The sequence below is a fragment of the Sinohyriopsis cumingii genome, chromosome 2 (genome assembly GCF_028554795.1).
Source record: "Sinohyriopsis cumingii isolate HCF-2022 chromosome 2, ASM2855479v2, whole genome shotgun sequence".
NCBI classification, from domain to species: Eukaryota; Metazoa; Mollusca; class Bivalvia; order Unionida; family Unionidae; genus Sinohyriopsis; species Sinohyriopsis cumingii.
The window spans coordinates 91,564,053-91,584,563 of NC_142962.1; the positions used below are offsets into that span (position 1 = coordinate 91,564,053).

General features: G+C 35.8%; 2 protein-coding genes across 2 annotated transcripts in view; one reads left to right on the forward strand and one right to left on the reverse strand.

Moving 5' to 3' along the window:
• The first annotated feature begins 498 nt into the window (after positions 1-498).
• On the forward strand, positions 499-3,741 carry LOC149805362 (uncharacterized). The gene is made up of 2 exons (XM_089936172.1): positions 499-630; positions 1,250-3,741. Exons 1-2 carry the CDS (start codon positions 575-577, stop codon positions 2,664-2,666), a joined length of 1,473 nt encoding a protein of 490 aa, XP_089792298.1. The 5' UTR covers positions 499-574; the 3' UTR covers positions 2,667-3,741.
• A 10,151-nt stretch (positions 3,742-13,892) lies between these two features.
• The window catches only part of LOC149805363 (uncharacterized), a 64,299-nt gene continuing 57,680 nt past the window's right edge, over positions 13,893-20,511 (reverse strand). Inside the window, exon 3 of the mRNA XM_089949693.1 lies at positions 13,893-18,895. Coding sequence (XP_089805819.1) covers positions 18,614-18,895 — 282 coding nt within the window. The 3' untranslated portion in view covers positions 13,893-18,613. The remainder of the gene's footprint in view (positions 18,896-20,511) is intronic.

Consider the following 20,511-nt stretch of genomic DNA (forward strand, 5'->3'; position numbering starts at 1 on the left):
ACCGTGTAAAACATACTTCAAAACGAATTTCAAACCAACTTTATAAATGTAAATGGAACACATGCACAGGTATCTTCACACTACAGTATTCATCTGTTCAAATCATTGTGGTCACCGATGTTACAGACAAACAACTTCAGCTTTTCAACTACGTGTATAGTGGATTAATTCAAAAGTAACTGAATAAAAGATCCACATTTCATTTTGAATTAACCCTTTTTGGTTCGTTCTTGATGTTGTTGTTTGGGGTTTAATGACATTTCTCGTCGTACGATAGGCTATACATGGCAGCCAGTACAATTTGGATAGAGTGTTTTGTAGAATTTAATTGAATTGCTACTCCTCTAAGTCATCAAGTAATTCGAATATTTAAATATTTTAATATCTCCTTCAAGGATACAAAATCATGTGCATGATGACGTTTTGAACGGCTGACGTAAGCACAAAAGAGTAGCTAGCGTTACGTCATTTTATTATATCACGTGACAGTCATAGTAACTACATTTCGCCAGCACTAGAGCTTAGCGGTAGCAGCAGGGTTTTTTCCGTCTGAAAGTGTTTTGCCTTTGCCACCATGAATAAGGAGGAATCGCACAGTCCTACGAGACGTTCGGAAACGATCTTACAGTTGTAGGTATCATCTGTCACGCTCAACAAATACATGCTCTTTCTTCATATCAAAATACATCAGCAGGAGCATCTTTTGATGGAAAAGGTGTGTGTGTGTGTGTGTGTGTGTGTGTGTGTGTGTGTGTGTGATTTAGACTTTTAACATATTTTTAACAATTATAGTCATATCGCAACGATGTCAGCAGTGAGTCAGTTTATAATGATGTCTAGTCACGTTATACTGACACCATGCCGAGAAATCTTAATGCTAATCTCTTAATGCTGAGCGTCGAGAGAGGCAGCTGCTAGTAACATTTTTATACGTCTTTGGTATGACTCGGCCGGGGTTAGAACTCGCGACCTCCCGCATCCGATGCGGACGCACGAACCACTTAGGCCACCGGAGTGGCGAAAGAAGTTTTAGTACATGTGTTTTGATTGTAGAACAGTATCTCCCATTATTGGCGATCCTGTGCAGATAATATTACACTTATCTAACGTCCTGTTATAATATGATTAATAACTTGTGATTCATTTTCATGCAAAATAAATAACATTTTTAAAGAAATTATAATATTTTATAATACATGATTTATTCTGTACTCTGCTTCATTCGCAAGTACCGTCTTTTATCTTTCAGAAATGAGAGAAAGAAGAGAAAACTGGAAGCCTTTTCTCCTAGAGAAGGTATTGGAACCTGCCAGAAGAGGATGAGATGCACCCAGCCGAATGAGTCTAGAGGCAAATCAACGATGAAACGAGATCGACAAAAAACGTCCGATGGAACAAGAAAGAATGTAAATCACCACTACGGAACCGGACTTCAGGAAAAAAGAAAGTGTGAGCATGAATTTTCTCACGAGAAAAATTACGGATTCGGGAAGAAAATACAGATTTCAGAGTTTTCCAGTGAGGAAAATGGCAGACTGAAGAGGAGAAAAACAGTGAAAACCTCTGATAAAGATGTCGGATATATGCATTTAGACGAAACAGATAAGGATTTAAATGAAAGAAAGAGGAAAAGGAAACCATGTGAGTTCCTTAACAAAGTAGATGCTCGAGTTAAGGGGAAACGGAATTGCAAGAAAAATAATCAGGCGGGTAACGTTAAGAATCCCCAGGTAAAGTACAACATGAAAGAAAAACACTCTTTAACTGCTTCCAAGGACAAAACAGTGTTCAAAGAAAATGAAAACCTTGCCAAAGCTTCCCTTTTTGATGACAAGTCTGCTAATGAATCGATACAATGGATGCACGTGAAAAACAACGGTCTTGGAACAAATATGGAAGAGTATATGCGTCTGATTGAAAGCGAGACATTTGGCGAAGATCAAAGTACTGTCACCAGGAATGTATTTCAGAACCAAATTCTTGTAGAATTCGACAATAATTTTAATAGCTCCTACTATTTGCTTGAACTCACAAATAATAAGGAAGACAATAACAATAACAAACAGACATCGCAGCAAAAGTACGAACCCCAGTTTCCATACAAGCATTCCTGTATAGAAAGAGCAGATATGAATGAAACATTTTTAATTATTCAGCAGTTGGATGGTATAGATATTACAAATATCGGCCTTTGTAACGAGCCAGTAGGTGCAATTGATAGTGACCTTTATCAAGATCAGTATTGTGTATATCCTACCATTAAAGATTTAAAGATAGAAGTTGGCCATTATGAGGACGATGACTATCTGAGTCGAGTTAACCTTACAAAAATGGGTAGTGACATCAAAAGCATGGATACAAGTACAAGTGTGACATGTACAAAGGTCACATTAAAACAAGAGCCAATGTGGGATGATTATGATAAGGGTACTGTCTGTACAGAGGACAATGAAAATGAAACTGATTCTGAAGATATTGACATGTCAAGTTCCACACGCTCAGAGCTACGTGTCAGGCCAATGAAAAGGAGAAAGAGGGTTAAAGTACCACTTAGGATTCGCCTGCTGAAGACTCTGACGATGAGGAAAGCATGGAAGGAGAACACGACTTGCTGCCTCAAATATTGCTGGATCGATTGGCCTACGCTCACTCTGGGACAAATATAGTTTGCTATAGTCAGTGTGGGACAAATGTAATTTGCAGGATTGATTGGTCTATAGTCACAGTGTGCGTGTGTGTGTGTGTGTGTGTGTGTGTGTGTGTGTGTGTGTGTTTGCAAGGCGGAAAATAAATCTATAAACATTTTTGTTAATAACTTGTTACCGCCTCCCTCCCCAAAAATAAATATTAAGGAAACAAATAATTTGATCAGAATAATACATGATCACCGTACAGATCCTACTTTTTACAAGAATAAATCTGATATTCAGAAAATAAAATAAAATTTTATTACATTATTTTATTTTATGTAGAAGAAGTCGGTGAACGATCTTAAGGATATCAGCAACCATAGATGGGCAACCGGGTATAGTGTCACTGGGAATTGAGCCTAGGATCACTGAGGTGCAAAGCAAGGATCTTTCTGTTACACAGTTTTGTTATGCAACAAATTTGCACTTTCAAATATTTCCTTTCTTCCCCTCTATGTTCAGTATATAGTACAGTGTATTTTATTCGTGTCTCGTCAACCTTATTTGTACGTGTCATTTAAGACATTATACATTGTCTTCAAATTAAGACGGAAAATATTGCAGAATTGATGGTCCTGTGAGGGTAGACAAGAAAAGGCAAATTGGTAACTAACGTTTAATCGTTGTTATCTCGCAATAGCGTCAAGCGAAGGAATTACTATAACGCTTTTTATGCATTTGTCCTTTACCTCGTCTCTTTGTAAGCCATTCCTTAACACATCTCGTAAGCCACGTAGTGAAAATCGATAACAAATGGCCTGGTACCCTGGCCTCCTCATGCTTCGCGAAGCATCATGAGAGTAAAGGGTACCAGACTAGATAACCATCTAAACCAGGGGTGGGAAAACTACGGACCGCCAAGGGCTTTCATGCGGCCTAGGAACAAGTCATCATTCGCACTGACTCTGTTTATGTTACTCTGTTTATCAAATAAATGTGCTTCTTTTGAAGTTTATGTTTAAGTTTTCAAATACTAACAACATATTAACAACTGAAAATTAATTATGATGTTATTTAGAAAAACCTTTTGTTTTTGCTATTTCAAATATTAATTATTTTGCTTAATGAACTATGCAGCCCGCGACAAGGTGTAAATTTGTGTATGCGGCACTTGCACTGGAGACTTTGCCCACCTCTGATCTAAACCATATCGTAGCTATTTGAACAGGGGTATAATTTTGTTGGTTCCTCTGGAACTCAGCGGACGGGGAGTCATATCTTGAAAAATATAAGATAAAATGGCTTGTTAGATGTTTCTTTGCCACTGCTCGGCGATCAGCATTAAGAGATTAGTGTTAGGATTGGTCGGCCTGGTATCAGGATAATGTGACTGGGTGGGACATGTCTGCAGCATGATATCTTAGTGCTAGACATCACTATAAGTGAACACACTGCAAACATCGTAGCGATATATATATATATATATATATATATATATATATATATATATATATATATATAGTAATACCTCGTGCATTCGCGTTTCTGGATTCGCGAATTCACGGATTCGCGATATTTTCATTGGTACCCTCTACGTACATGTTTTCTTTATTTTATTGAATTGTACCTTCGTTATATGACTTCTGTGACATATGAAGTTTACCTAGTTTACCTTCCTGACAATGACAAAGAAAACTTCAGTCATTAAGTTTACAGTCCCATTCGTTACTTGGTTTTACCTTACTTGAGTGCAAAAGAAAACGGCAGCCAATGAATTAGTATAGGGGTAATATTAGTATACGTGTACCGTACTGTAAATGCGCTAGTGTGGCAAATACCCATTAGGCGATACTGTACTCTATTTTTACGTCAACCATTTATTTCTCTTTTTAAGGGTAATGTATGTATTAAGCTAACTTTTAAATGAAATTAAAGTGCTTTGGGAGCATGATTTGCGTCATATTTAGGGTTTAAACCCTAGAAATAAGCATTTATTAGCATTTTTAGTGACTCGTACCAAACATTCGCGATTCCTCCTGATCCGCGACTGGTTCTGGAACCTAACCTCGCGAATGTTCGAGGTATTACTGTATATGAGTGTGTATATGATTTTATTTATTATTATTTATTTATTAATTGAATTTAGCGGGTACGGCTCTTCTAAGAGACTTTACTTCTTTATCCGAGTTATTATACACTTGTAGTTTTTCTCTGTGATTAATAATAATCTTGACATTACCTTATCATGCTTAGAGTGGACACTATTTGAGAGACAGTTGTCACTTATTCTGTCAGACTATACTATCGTTAATAGTGTATGGTACCGTTTGGTATTCACCCAGTGCCGGAATACCAAATAGGCAGAGTAGGCATCTGCCTATGGGCCCCATGCCATTAGGGTCTCCGCGACAACGGATCAAAATAATATGTAATAATTTTTGTTTAATAACATGAAATGTTAATTTGTTTAATAACATTAATAATTGTTAATATTTGTTTTGTGTAATAGAATTGGTTTATTAAAATTGATGGTTGGTAAAATTAAAACCGTATTAGGAGATAATTTGCGATGGGAGGAGGGCAAGATTTCCACTGCCTAAGAGCCTCCACAGGGTTTAATCCGGCACTGTATTCACCTGTCTGCAAAAAAGTGGACCACGCGAACCGCATGACTGCTTTCCGTTGAAGGTTGTTTGGCAGTCAGATGGAGTTAGTAGCTAGTTTCTTTGCCGGGTTCCACGCGCTTAATAAAATTTGAAAGATTCTGTCAACAAATTTCAGTTGTTCTTTCTAGGCAGAATTATCCGGTTCAATCGTGGTCAGTTTAAAGGGGTGGGGGTTTGTCTGTTTCAAAAACACAATATTAAGTGTGGAATCTCATCCATACAACTGGACAAAACAAGAACAATTCATGATCACGTGACAATTCAGACTGGCATGGAATGAAATGTTGATTTTAGCGGGACTTTAAACATCAATTGCTATTTTATGCCAAGGATATGCGGTCCAAGTGCCTTATTACGCAATAATTCATTCCACATCCTAAAACGTTTCCATTGGATCATTTTATTCAAACCGTTTCCGTAAAAAGCTCCAATCTGTAGCTGTTCATAATGATCATGGTTATGTATGAAGTATTTTGCGGTGTTAGTCATACCTTCAATTTTTATTTTAAAAAATCAAAAAGGTACATTCACCAGAGTTAGCATCTTGGTATATTGATATGAATATACATGGTCTTGAATAAATCTGACTTTGGTAATGCAGTCGGGTAGAGAATATTGTGATAATTCGGTAGCTAATTCTACCGTCTTCTCTATAATAGCTCGCTCTCGCTGGTAGAGCACTAGCCCTGTAAGCAGGTCCGGATTAAGGGATTTGTGGGGGCAGGAGCAGTTGTCCCGTCCCCTCCCTCCAATTGCTGGGGTAAACATATGTTTTGACAAATGACAACTTTGCACAGATAATGCCAGTGCATCATATTTGCTCAACACGCGGTGGTTACATGTTTCTTGTATATTCTGTATTATGAAAAATGTTCAGAAATATTTTGTTCTCTGAAGGAGTGTGTGTGCCAGAGCTTTTAAAATAGTGTATTGTGACGTGCACATATTTTTTGTTTTCAAAGTTGTGACCCGATGTATTGTATGTCACATCCTATCGATTGACTCATGATAGATCTGGAGCCAATAAGACCCACTTGTTGTAATGTTATTATTATTATTATTATCCCCCCATCCACCGCAAAGGTCCAATGTATTCAGTTTGTCCGTCGGTCTGTCTTTAGAAACATTCATTTCCTGATAACTGTAGTCTTTAGTCTTGCAACCAGTGTTATGAAACTTCATATATAGTCTACCCATAAGAGGAAGACGCCTACTGAGCTTAAGGTCAGCAAGTCAAAAGTCAAGGTCACTGAAAAAAATAGAAAATGGTTTCTGGATGATAGCTAGAATAGTTGTGTGAAACGTAATAGATGATTTACCCTTCACGGAAAAATGACACTTTGGAAGAAAGAAACAAAAATATTTACTGTGAGGTCAGTATATGTAAAAGATCAAGGTCACTATGACAAAATTCTTTAAGTTGGTTTTCGGACGATAAATTGAGTAGTTTTACACCAAGAGTTGTTCTACTTCATAGGTAATTAACCCTTGGAAAAATGAAGATTAGTAATGATATTGAGGTTGACGTTTCGAAAAATTATTTTTTAAATATCTGCCCAAACAAACAACCCAAACTCGGCACACTGACTACACGGACCTTTTTCTATCGGGTTTCTCAACGGTCGCTCGGTCGCCCCGCCGGTGTTAAAAAATATCGATTTGAAAATAGCCATCTCGTGACGATCGGCATGTCTACCTTTTTTAGACAGGTTGTTGAAGATTTAAGTCTGAGAAATGTATTCGAATTGACGATATGAAGAAAGCCGACGAATAAGGAGATAAACTAACTCTTGGGCCTATAATGCCAGAGCACAATTTAAAGTGTGTAGTGGTGTCTACAAATGGACACGAACATTCAGCTCTCGACACAGACAGTGGTGTATTTGACTAGTAGTTGCCAGTGGTTTGTTTGGGTCATTTCTCAGAAGATATGGGTATACACTACTTTATAGTCCATGTTAATAATGGTGACATAAAAACGGTATCTACCAGAAATGCTCATGTAATCAGAAATGCTCATGTAATCACATATGAAGCTGAAACAAATGTCGGTTCCGTACATGAAATCACCAGTCATGCAGAGGACCAAGGTCATGGCAGTAGCGATGAAATGCACACAGAATCTCGTGAGGTGCGAAGTAAAAGACAAATATTTAACGAAGAGAATGTCAAGTGGAATCATATTCGCAAGTTGACCATTTCTGTACGATCTAGGGGAAATAACTCCACTGGACATAACCCAAATATCATGATCATCTAGCCAGCTTAACATAAGTATGCATATCATATTTTTTTTTTTCTTTTTCCACGGCCGCTATCATTCTAACAAATTCACAACAAAAACTGACTTTTGTTATAACTTTATAGGCAACTTTTCCTAGCAATAACAGAATGTTATAAATGTCCGTTGGGCCTTGTGGCAATCCGCCAGAGGCGAATCGCCAAACACATCTAACTGATGTGTATTCCTACAATTCCTTTCGATGTTATTTCATGACCTGACGCAAATGATGACCGAGCGATGTTCCGATCGCATTCATGGTATGATCAGCAGGATTGACCTCGAACTTGCGAATAAAATTTTATTTATAATACCGGATTATCCGGTGTTATAATATACTGAAAAATGCAGCTTAATGATAAATTGCTCCAAGAAACGGACATTTGATTACATTTTTATGCAAACTTTCAGACTTTTTGGTCATTTAATGCATTATATATATAAAGCATTAAACGACCAATTTCATGAAATTAAAATTATATTTAATGTATCAAACGATGGTTTTCATGACATCAAAATTTTATTTAATGCATCAAACGACCAATGTCGTGAAATTAAAATTGCATTTAATGCATCAAGCGATCACTTTCATGTCATTAAAATTGTATTTAATCCATCAAACAATCACTTTCATGTCATTATTATTGCATTTTATGCATCAAATGATCACTTTCTTGTCATTAGTATTGATTTAATTCATCAAATGGTCGCTTTACTGTCATTTTATATTGCATTTAATGCATCAAAGATCACTTTCTTGTCATTATTATTGCATTTAATGCATCGAATGATCGCTTTCATGTTATCAAAATTGCATTTAATGCATCTAATGATCACTTTCATGTCATTAAAATTGCATTTAATGCATCAAATGATCACTTTCAGGTCATTTAGATAGCATTTAATGCATCAAACGATCGCTTTCATGTCATTTTGATTGCATTTAATGCATCAAACGATCACTTTCTTGTCATTATTCTGGCATTTAATGCATCAAACGATCGCTTTCATATCATTGTTATTGCATGCAGTGCATCCAACAATCACTTTCATATCATTATTCTTGCATTTAATGCATCAAACGACTACTTTCTTGTCATTATTATATCATTTATTGCATCAAACGATCATTTCCTTGTCATTATTATCGAATCTATTGCATTAAACGATCGTTTTGATGTCATTATGATTACATTTAATGCATCAAATGATAGCTTTCATGTCACTTAATGTATCAATCAATCAGTTTCAGTGAATATCTTGTGTTATAAAGTTATGCAATTGTTATGTATATGTAAATTACCCAGTATTTAACAAAGAGAGAGAGAGAGAGAGAGAGAGAGAGATGAAACAGGGGAGCCTATACAAATATTTAATATATCGCGGATTCCCGGATACTTTCCTGAACTTTGGGAATTAGTCTCGTATTAGTCTTGCTAACAATGACTAAAAGTTCCAAACTTGCGTCGTAGAAGGCAAAATGTTGTTATGTCTGCTTTCTCGGCTGTCACGTGAATTGCTAATTCTGGAGACATATCATATCATTCTCTTGATAACAGTATACATACACGTGGATAGGACCAGCAACTAAGTTTGTTTTCACAAATTAAACTGTTTTCTTTGATAGAAAATATGTTAAACTTCCAGACTTCATGTATGGTGTCAATTTTTATCATGCACACCACTTTGGCTATTTCTGCGAGACAAAATTATGCCTCGGATGATGCCTGTCGGTGCAGTAATTAAAAAAATAAAAAATTACCCAAAATTTCTTCGCAGAAATAAATCGCAATCTATTCAAATGTAATCGGCTATTTCTGCGATTGGACAGATCGTAAAATTGATCGAGAAGTTCAGAATGAAAAAACTTCGATGCATTCGCAACTTTCTCAATCAATCCTTGTTTCGAAAAAACCCGAAGTGGTCCAAATGGCAACTTATCGGTATGAATTCGAGGTCGCTCGGAACATAGCTCAATCATTTCCGTCATGTCTTGAAATAAACCTCTGATATAATTGGTCGCCATTGAGAATTATACTCTGAGCTCCTTTCGTTCAAATGGAACAAAATAAAGGCGGAGGGAGACAAAATCATAATCGGAATGACCTTGGCCTTTGCTATTGCAACATGTCATGCACCCTGCCAGAGGCGAATCGCCAGGAACGACCCTAGGATGTGCGGGGCCCAAACCAGCAAAAGCGATAAGCGGGGCCCCAAGCAAACAAATTGCATTGCGAGAAAGCGCGGGCCCAAGGCGGTTGCCTCATTCGCCTTGCCCTAGGACCGGGCCTACGAATCGCCAAACACATCTAATTGATGTATATATTATTCCTGCAATAACTTCCGAGGTTATTTCGTGACCTGACGCAAATGACCGAGCCCTGTTCTGATCGCATTCGAGGTATGATCAGAATATTGACCTCGAACTTGCGAATAATTTTTTAAATATAATACCGCACTACCCGGTGTTAGAATATACTGAAAATGCAACTTAATGATAAAGTGCTCCAAGAAACAGACATATGATTACATATTTATGCAAACTTTCAGATTTTTTAGTCATATCGCAAATCTATTGACTACGAACCAAAAGTCAGATTTGGTGGTCTCGCTCGTATATTGAGTGATGCTAATTTAGCGTTTTAAGCCCCTTTGTTTGTAAAGGTGGTTGATTCAGAGTTAAGTCAATATTTACAGGCAGTTTCTCATAGATTCTAAATATAGGTCTCCAAACACTTTATGCTGGTTTTCATGTATCAATTTAACCAGCTAGATTCGTGCTGAATTCATAACTTTTGGAACAAGAATAAGAAAGAAATATTAATGTCGCTTGCGTCTTCCCCAATTTATATATATAGAGATTTCATCCGTTTCACATCCGTGTCACCTCCCACCCATATCTATTGATATGTCATGCTTTTGATCATTTATAACAATGGCGGAGATGGGGCCACTCCCTCCATGCTTTTTGATCGTTAATTTCAAGGGCGGAGATGGGACCAACCCTTCCCTCACCACCCAAAAGCGAAACGACCGGAACCTTTCATAATTTTGTTATAGTCTGATAGCTAAAGTATGCAATAGGAACGTTTAAAATGCAGGAGCTATCGGAGGTTCGCCCCTTGTTTCCTAACTAGGAGTTCCAATATATAGACCCCTTGTCTACTTCTTTACCTATCCCATGAAAGGTCTTGGATCCGCCCATGCATTTTACTTGACAAGTGCACTTGTTTTAAAGTGTGTTCGATTAAAGCTTCCAGTTTGATTGTTGTAAATGAGAGCTTTGAGATTAAAATGTTGAAACACACACACACACACGCAAAACGGCGTAGTGTAAGACGAATTGTAGCAAACTGTTCATTTATTTGAAAGCAAGATTTGCTATAAAAAAATTCGACTAACACATTAACGCGCCTACGTGCACACACACACACACACATACACACACATTTACTGGCATAGAAAGTTTTATGGCGATAGTTTTAGAAAAAACACTTAAGAAGATAGTGTTACATGGAGAGAAAAAAATAACCACCATCATCATTATTACTGCCACATTATTGCCACAATTACCACCACACTATCACCTCTATCACAAACAAAACCATTACCACCATTAATAACAACAAGAACAACAGCAGATTGTCAATTATACTCGAATTCGCATTGCTCATTCAGTGTAAGAACATTTAAACATTGATTAAACAAGCTACTGGTTAACAATTAATTATTAAAATATAAACATGGAAAAGAAAAACCAGGATTGGCTTAATTTTCTTCAGTTAAATCAAAACTGTTGTGCCTATTTTGAAAATAAAAACGCATCACACTCAAAACAACACAATGAGATACACACGTTTTTCATTTTCATACGCACGTATGGTCATTTTTGATGGTGCAGAGCTAACACTGAGAACATTGTCACCAAACAAAGACTTGGCCTCCAAAAGAAGTCATGGTCATTTTTGATGTTGCAGAGCTAAAGCTGAATTTTATTTTCTGTACCAACATTTACAAATCTACATTATCAACATCAAAAGCTTATAAATATTTATAAAACTTGGGAATTGGAAATTCACAAGGCCACAAGTTATATAAATTATAGGCATTTATCACCAATTTCAGTCTATTTTAAGTGGTGGAAACGCCCTTTTCTGTCCCGTTTATTTGACCTGTTGTTAAAACAAATAGTAAATATAAGAAACTTCCTTTTTGTCCTCTTTATCTGACCTATTATAAAACAAACGATAAAATATTAATCATTATCTATTTAAATTACAGTTTTATTTTTCAAGCCATTCAATAGTGTAAAATTAACAATCGCAAATACGCTGAAACAAGCCACGTGTTTGTCGATTACCAGTTTCATATAAAAGATCTCAAAACCTCACGATGACAAAGCAGATTTGTGTACGTGATGAACTTATTTCTTCAGTTTTCTTTCATCTGTATATCCATATTATTACGAAATGAAGTCATTCGTGGCTACGATTCAATCGAAAATTCAAATATAATAATTTGGATAGAGTCAAGTTTACTTGATTTTTTGTTTAATTGGGCCACACGGGTGGATTCTTACAGAAATGAGGTCAATGATACAAGTTACTGTCACAACGGTAACGCTCTGAGGATATTTACATGTTTGCATTTTATGCTTGCATCATGCTTGTGGACAAACTGAGGGATAAAGCGGTTTACTTTTAACACTTATAAAAGAAGGGGTAATACATATATTATTAACGATACGTAATGAGCTGTGTTTACTGGTTTGTTGTCGCGTTTGTAGCATTAATTGTAATCGTATGTCATCTTATTTATGGTGTGAAAAGAGTTAGCATGCATAGGGGCGAAATTAAACACCGCCCAAATTTATACCGATACAGGTTTTACAACCGTCAACAGGCGTGACTAATTGTTTAGATGGATACACGCGAGGCTATTGAATAAGCTATTCATTTAGACATATGTTTCTTTTTTGCAATCCTTTACCCATTTCAACCATGATAATGAACTCTTCATAATGACGGAGATAATGGTTTCCGAACGATTGTTGTTCTCCTGACCTCGAAAAACCCTAAAGCAAATTGTATTGTATTAGATGTTATTTTTGTTGGCATACGGATACACATCAGCGAGCAACAGGGGGAAAATGATACAATTGCAAGTTTTAAGCTCGAGAACATTGTCACCAAACAAAGACTTCGCCTCCAAAAGGAGATATACGATCATCTTTATAATGAAATACAGGACAATAGATCTGAAAAGATTAATTTACGCAGCTTTCCAAGTGGAAAGAGGGCTTTTGAACTTCAAATGCTGAAAGTATATCGGTATCATTTGGTCTTAACAAACTCGTTAGCTTGTTTCAACATGTTTGACAGGTGCCCGATGTTAACGGGAGGCAAGCATATAGTAAAAACGCAACCTGCGGCGGTAATTATCAAACAAAATGGAAAACTTTGTGGCAAGTCTAGCTCTGAAACGGTTAAACACCCAAGATGCATTAACCTTACACAATGGGTGAAATTAAACGTCGGTGAGTTTCAAGTCAAGTCTCAAACATAAACTCAAGAGACTGTATGAATCGTTGAATGGGCGAAGCAAGCGAAAATCATGAAGTCTTAGACCAAGGGAATCCTGCATTAAATCACAACGAGTTTAAAACAGGACAGAAGATGTAAATAATTTGTTTTAAACCAGAAGATCTCGGTCGAAAATTTTCATAACGAGTCAAAATTATTCAGGCCACAAAACAAGTTAAACATTGAAATACCTATACAGGAGTAGGTCTCGCGATTTCAAAGCTGGCGCTGTGGTGTAGTTTTTCTCTATTGTTCTTGCTGGAAACATGGGAGTTTCTTTGAGTGAAATACACTATCAAACCTCTATTTCTTTCTTTCCTTCAGACTTTCAGAACCTAACCTGACCGAATTGAGGGATACTATGGAGTTGCAGAAGAACGACTGCAGGTCTGTGACAAGACACGCTCTGATTCTCTGAGACTGATTTATTAAATTGTAGATGACGAAATTATTAACTAAATTCACCTATACAGTATGTCCTGAAAGGAGAGTAAAGCTTTTCTTTCGCTGACATGGAGTTCATTGTCGCAAATGTTTTATATAAAGTGATCAAACGCCTCTTTGTATGGATGTCAATTGCGTGTCTGCCTTCCCCAGATATTCAAACTGCGTCAATTTACGTCTGATCGATTAATCCTGGTTCATACCTGGATTTACAGGTACGACCATCAGTTTCAAGTAGAAGACGAAACTTATCTAATGATATTAAAAAAGCAAATATAAATAAAACACGTTCTTAAATGAAATAATTTTTATTTGAATCTATTTGGTACAAAATAGGAGAAAATAAATATTACACAAAACTCAGTATAATAATATTATACAAAGATTTAACTCGTTAAAACGATCTGTTCTAGACCATAAGTGCAAATTTAACGATAGTTAGCTACAGTTATTTTTTAAGTCCAATGAAGGAAATTCTCGATTTAATCACAATTCACTTTCAGAACAGTATTATCCCACTGATGCCAAGTCTGAATAGCAAAGCCTCACAGTTTTGTTCCCACCTCAATAGAACAAAACACTGCATACATTCTGTCCTAGATGCGACAAAAACTGCAATAAATACGTGGGCGCTGATACGCTCTTCGACTGAAGCATCAATACATATACTGTCTTCGCAAGCTCTCTTGATGAAAGTTTCAAAATGAAGGACACTTTCGTTAGATAACTTTATAAAAACTAATCGATTAAAAAAAAAAAAAACTAAATTAATTATTTTTACATAATTTAATTTAAAAAAACTGTACAAAATCATCACAATAAACACAGTGGTTTTACTTTTTCATCTTTTGAATATCCTACATGGGGGGAGTTTATCTAAAGAAATTATAATGAGTCTTTTAGAAGTTGGAGATTCTTTAATTCATTCAACAACACATATTAATTTTTTTAACAAAAAAAAAAAAACACACCACAAAACAAACTAAAACAACAATGTTGAGAGAAAACATGGGCATAATCATGTGAAATTAAGTTCAATACAATTTTAGAATTACGTGTTATTTATAACCTGTGATGATGCTGTTGATTATATACATTTTCCCCTTTATATGCAAGCTGGAAAAACATTGTGTAATTCAAATGCATTTTCCAATTAGTTCTTTCAAGAACGGCATATTTGAAGCTTAGATCATTGTACTGTAGGATTGAGTAGTTCTGGTACACGTTATGCAAATCTCAATTACATTTACTGGAAACGTAACTAAATATGTTTTAGCGATCATGCTTTTCGATACACAACCTAAACCGCTCTCTCTATACCGCACATTCGAACCGCAAGAATGTGCAACATGTATACATTACAGTCCCTCTTGTATGCCATTTTCATGCAATCCTTTTAAGTCTCGTGAAGAAACACAACATCCGCTGTAGTGATGAGTTTCGATGTGGCCTATCCTTCAAGGCCGTATCATTTCAAATCTAACAGATGTACTAATAAAAGATAGTTCTTTCAATATATAAGAAAGTATTAATAGACAGTGTCAATAAAAAAAGCGGCACCATACGTATACATCCTTACACACTTCTTTTTCGATATACAAACGATGATGGAATATATATATATATATATATATATATATATATATATATATATATATAGTTATGTGTGTGCGTGTGTGTCGGTAAGGTTTGCACAGGAATTGGAAATTGGCACATGCTGTGAATCTGTAAGTTTATAAGACGACCGCTCTGGTGGCCTAAGTGGTTAGAGCGTCTGCCTCGGATGCGCGAGGTCGCAGATTCGAACCCCGGCCGAGTCACAGTAGCAGCTGCCTCGATTGACGCTCAGTACTATCATGATAGTGTTTTTAGGACTGATCGACTTGGTGTCATGATAATGTTGCTGGGTGGGACATGCTGCCCCCGGTGCTAGATATCAATATAAACCGCCACACTTCAGACATTGTAACGATATTACTTAAATTGTTAAAGCTATGTTAAATCTCCAAACACGCACATTTTTATGACAGTCTTATAAGCACATGTACAGAGATGTACATAGGTCTTATGCATGTGTACTACATAAATCGTGGACTATTATAGCCAAACAGCCTACTTACCTCCTTTAGTGGACATTCAAGGTTCAAGCCTTAAAAACTGGATAAAAAATGAAATGAATAGAAAAATAGTCCCAGCATAAATACATTCTAATAGCTAGACGTTATTCTCGCGATCCCATGCCCAAAGCAAACAACTTGCGAGAGAGCGGTTGATGTATCATTAAAACAATCTAGTCAGTTTGATTTTACAAAATTACATTACCTGTAAATACCTTTCAAGGCTGATAATAACATTAGATAATATAACCTCCATGTAATTTTCATCAGCTGTTTGACTTACCAAAGGAAAAGGAAATAAAACTTTTAAAAGAAAAGTGATTCAGATAACAGCGTCCGTCGTTTCAGTGAATGTCAATACTTTGCATGGATTGTGTAGATGCACCTGACCCTTAATGAACTTTCGCACAAAAAGTGAATATTCTTACTAAACCAAGAATTTTTATTTTACATTTATTTTTGGGGGTTGGGAGGTAACGGCCCTATTAACACATTATGGGCTATATCTTGCCAAGGAAATGGGAAGTAAGTGCCTTTTCCAAGACACACCGATGCAGCTGACCTGGGAGGGTATCGAACCCGAGATCACCGGATTATGGGTCTGAAGTCTTACAAAATACGCAGTATATATACATGTGCTAACTGCATATCTTTAATTTAAATTACATTTCACTCCGAAAAAAATTAAAAAAGTATTCCATACAATCAAATGATTTACGGTGGGGGAGGGGCAAATCGCTTGGTGTGTGTGTATGGGTATATATATATATATATATATATATATATATATATATATATATATATATATATATATATATATAAAGTTTGTCAACAAACACATTTAATAAAAGAAATAAAACATTTCAAGTTAATCCAATCAGTCATGCTGTCTTGCAGTGACTGAAATGAAAAACGAAAACGGCTGACACAAAGACTGCTTATATTGGTGGCTGTTTCAAGCAATCAAGTGCATCGAATCGTATGTAAATCTGACAAATAATCGTATGCCCAGCTGACGAATTTAAACATCTATAGGCTTGTTAGACAACAGCCACTATTTCACACATCACATTCTTAAGGCTACGTGCTGTTGACATTATTCAAAGCTATCTCAATCACAACAGTCAGGACATGTACATCAGGACATGTACATCAGGCATCATGTTTAGAACCGATCTCTCGTTTGACTTCTCGTCAATTGTTGTTTAGATAGTGATGAACGACCTGCGCTTGTGATAAGGCTCTATTAAGATTGAATATATATATATATATATATATATATATATATATATATATATATATATATATATATATATATATATATATATATATATATATATATATATATAAAGAGTCAGCAATATAATCTTTATGTACTGCATGGTATGATAATCGTCTAATACTTGAGGCCATTTTCATAAACAAGAGTCCCCAGAAGAGGTGCCACTCAGATATTCGTAACGACCAGTTGAAACATTTCACTCATAAAGTTGATTTACGAAATACCAAGACCTGGAAAAGGGAAATCTGATTATCCAAGTAAATCCAGAAATTGTCGATACACGCTATACACACAGATCTAGCAACAAATTATAACTGTATTTGATTTAAAGTATAACGTTCTTAATTAAATCATATTTCGCATACCTATAAAGAGGATTATTAAACACTGAGTCACAGGGAGGGGGAGATTGTCCAAATAAATCAATATACTAGTGTTGCTAATATTCTCACAAATGCTTAGCACCCCCCCAAAAAAAATAATAAACATATCGGTATTGATTAGGTTATTTATCTGAATTATAATCACAGCTATATTAAATACGGTGAAAAATTAAGTCGCGCATTGGATCCTTATTCATACGACAAGAAGAGCTATCCATTGGATTTGTCAAAGGTGCAGTAGTTAATTTGTACCAAGTCACAACACATGACCAAAGTTAATAAGAATTTGTACCAAGTCACAATACTTGATTAAAGTCAATGAGAATTCGTACCAAGTCACAACACCTGACCAAAGTCAATGAGAATTTGTACCAAGTCACAATACCACCTGACCAAAGTCAATGAGAATTTGTACCAAGTCACAATACCTGACTAAATGAGAATTTAATTCATTCAAAAGACAACTTTTGAAGTTTGTCCGTCCACTAGTTATGAATCAAAAGTCACTCAGTGATGACATGTTAAATGTACCAAAGACAATATTATGAAGTGACCACTCAAAAGAACTGTTCCAAATCTGTCAGGAATCACCGTAACAAGTAACAGCAATACACACACTAATTAAGTCACAACCTTGCAACTTGAATTAGAGTATAGGACATAACTGAAATATTTTTGTATATGCTTCTTCATACTAGATGTGATTGAACCCCGTTTTATTTTACCTGTCTCTAATCCAGCATATAAGCCTGTTGCAAAGCAAAACATTTAAATTCTGCTCTTTGACCTTCAACAAAATTGTCAAGAAACATTTTTTTTTCTACAAAAAATTAAAAACTATTCATGACAGGAAAAAGACTGACAATTTTAAATTTAAAAAGACATAATTTTAAATTTAAAAAAGACATAATATTAAATTTAAAAAGATAATTCTAAACCCTTCTCTTTGGCTTTCAGGGGGATGATCGTCATCAAAGACATTCCCGTATTTGATTCACCTATCCACGCTCATATTATAATGAACTGGCCTTGAAACAAAGAAGAGCTAGGAAACGCAAATCGTTCGAGAAAGATAAATATATATTACGAAAATACATTCCAGTTTGAGTAACCATGCTACGGGCAGGTGCTAATGAACGGACGATAAAAATGACGCGTAGATGCTGCGCTACAGGTTATGCGGAGAAATTCCACTAGCACCCCATTCCCCGAGTGCAAGGGAGATTGATTACTGACATATGACTTCCGTTTTGACTTTTGTGTGGAAAGTAATTGGTTCATTGTCTCCTTGCTCTGCTTTAATATAGGTAAAGGAATTACTGTCCCATAATAGCGAAACATTAGGAATTAAATAACACTGCGTCCTAGAAGCATTAACATTCGCAGATGAATGTTGGTCCTGTCCAGCAGAATGTGCAATCACTCTTTTTCTGAGGTCAGCTTTTTCTTTTTCTATTTCTTCGATCCGTGACAACAGTTCTCTCCTTCTTCCCTTAAGCTCTTTGTAAATCTGAAACGAAAATAACAAAATGTAACTACGGCAAAACCTGTGCTGGAACGGTGTTCAACAACGTTTCACTGAAACATAAAAAGACGACAGGCAAATTTTGTGATCATTCAAAAATATCTCAAATGATTATTACAGATTTTTATTAAAGCAACTGAAGTATCATTCGACCGATGTCAACAACTCGTTTAAAAATGGATATAATATTTAATTTCAATCGTGTTTCAATATTTCCAAAGTTCCTTTCTCCGTCGACACTGAATTCATTTTTATGGGTAAACTGGCGTTCATAATGTATATCTGCAGCGCAAGAACATATGAAGTTTGTATAACCCTAAAGAGGCCAGGTCTTTAAAATATCATGTTGTACATCAGTCGTCTGCAATAAAACTTTTTCAAGCGTCTTTTGTCATAAAATATATAGACTCAACATGTATAAAATCTTTGAGAAAGTATGTGTAAAATGATTAAGTTTTTAGCTGTTCATCAGAAGATAAATGTGTATGTAAAATGCACGAATCCCATAAAAACACCGTAACGAGCTTGCTGAATACCAGCCTGGGCAAACGGTGCGCTTCAAGCAAAAGCGTCTAGACGGTTAATTTCTACTCAAACACAATATTACAGTTCAATATGTTTAAACGCCTTTAATTACTGTTCCTAAGAGATACGTTCAGACTCAGATTCTTCACTCAGCCACCACAATTTCATAATATGGGAAAATGTCTACGCAAGTAAATGTTTACCAGTAGAATTTAAGCAAGACCATGTTTAGGAGCCACACTTGAAAACTGGATAAAACCAGGATACCATAAGTAAAACGATAGCGAGATCTTGCTGTTGATTTTTTACCTGTCTTTCAAATAGATCTGCCTACAATATGCATAAGAAACTATTGGAAACAGACCTTTCAAACATGTGAGTCAACCTTGCTTATCTACTTACCTATGGCTTGATCCTGGAATGAGTAGCTAGATAATGTAACTTTACGTTGGACAACATATGGGAAATGTTCCCACAACCTGGCCTAAAATACACGAAATATATTGCACCTTCCAGCCTAGAATATCGAAGTGTCTATGCTAAAAAATACTGCTTTGAACTTTTCTTTTATGTAGTCAAAATAATGAATAATCGAACTGTATACTTTATATATATTAAGATTAATTTTCTTTTGTAAATGAACGTAGGCTATACTTTAAGCAAAGTTTCAGTGTACTGTTTTTTCGTACAATTCCAGTTTCTCGTGGATTCAGTATACCACTTTGTCATATATTTCTGGTTTCTCATGGATTCAGTATACCGCTTTTTCATACATTTCTAGTTTCTCATGGATTCAGTATACCGCTTTGTCATATATTTCTAGTTTCTCATGGATTCAGTATACCGCTTTGTCATACATTTCTAGTTTCTCATGGATTCAGTATACGGCTGTCATATATTTCTAGTTTCTCATGGATTCAGTATACCGCTTTGTCATACATTTCTAGTTTCTCGTGAATTTAGAATACTGCTTTATCATACATTTAAAGTTTCTTATGGATTTAGTTTACTGCTTTGTTATTCTTTTCTAGTTTCTCATGGATTGAGTTTACTGCTCTGCCATACATGTTTAGTTT

Bases quoted from the DNA above. Each gene is read 5' to 3' on its own strand.
- LOC149805362 (XM_089936172.1), top strand. From the start codon at position 575: ATGAATAAGGAGGAATCGCACAGTCCTACGAGACGTTCGGAAACGATC. The intron at 631-1,249 runs GTAGGTATCATC...TTTATCTTTCAG, and splicing joins TCGGAAACGATCTTACAGTT to AAATGAGAGAAAGAAGAGAA.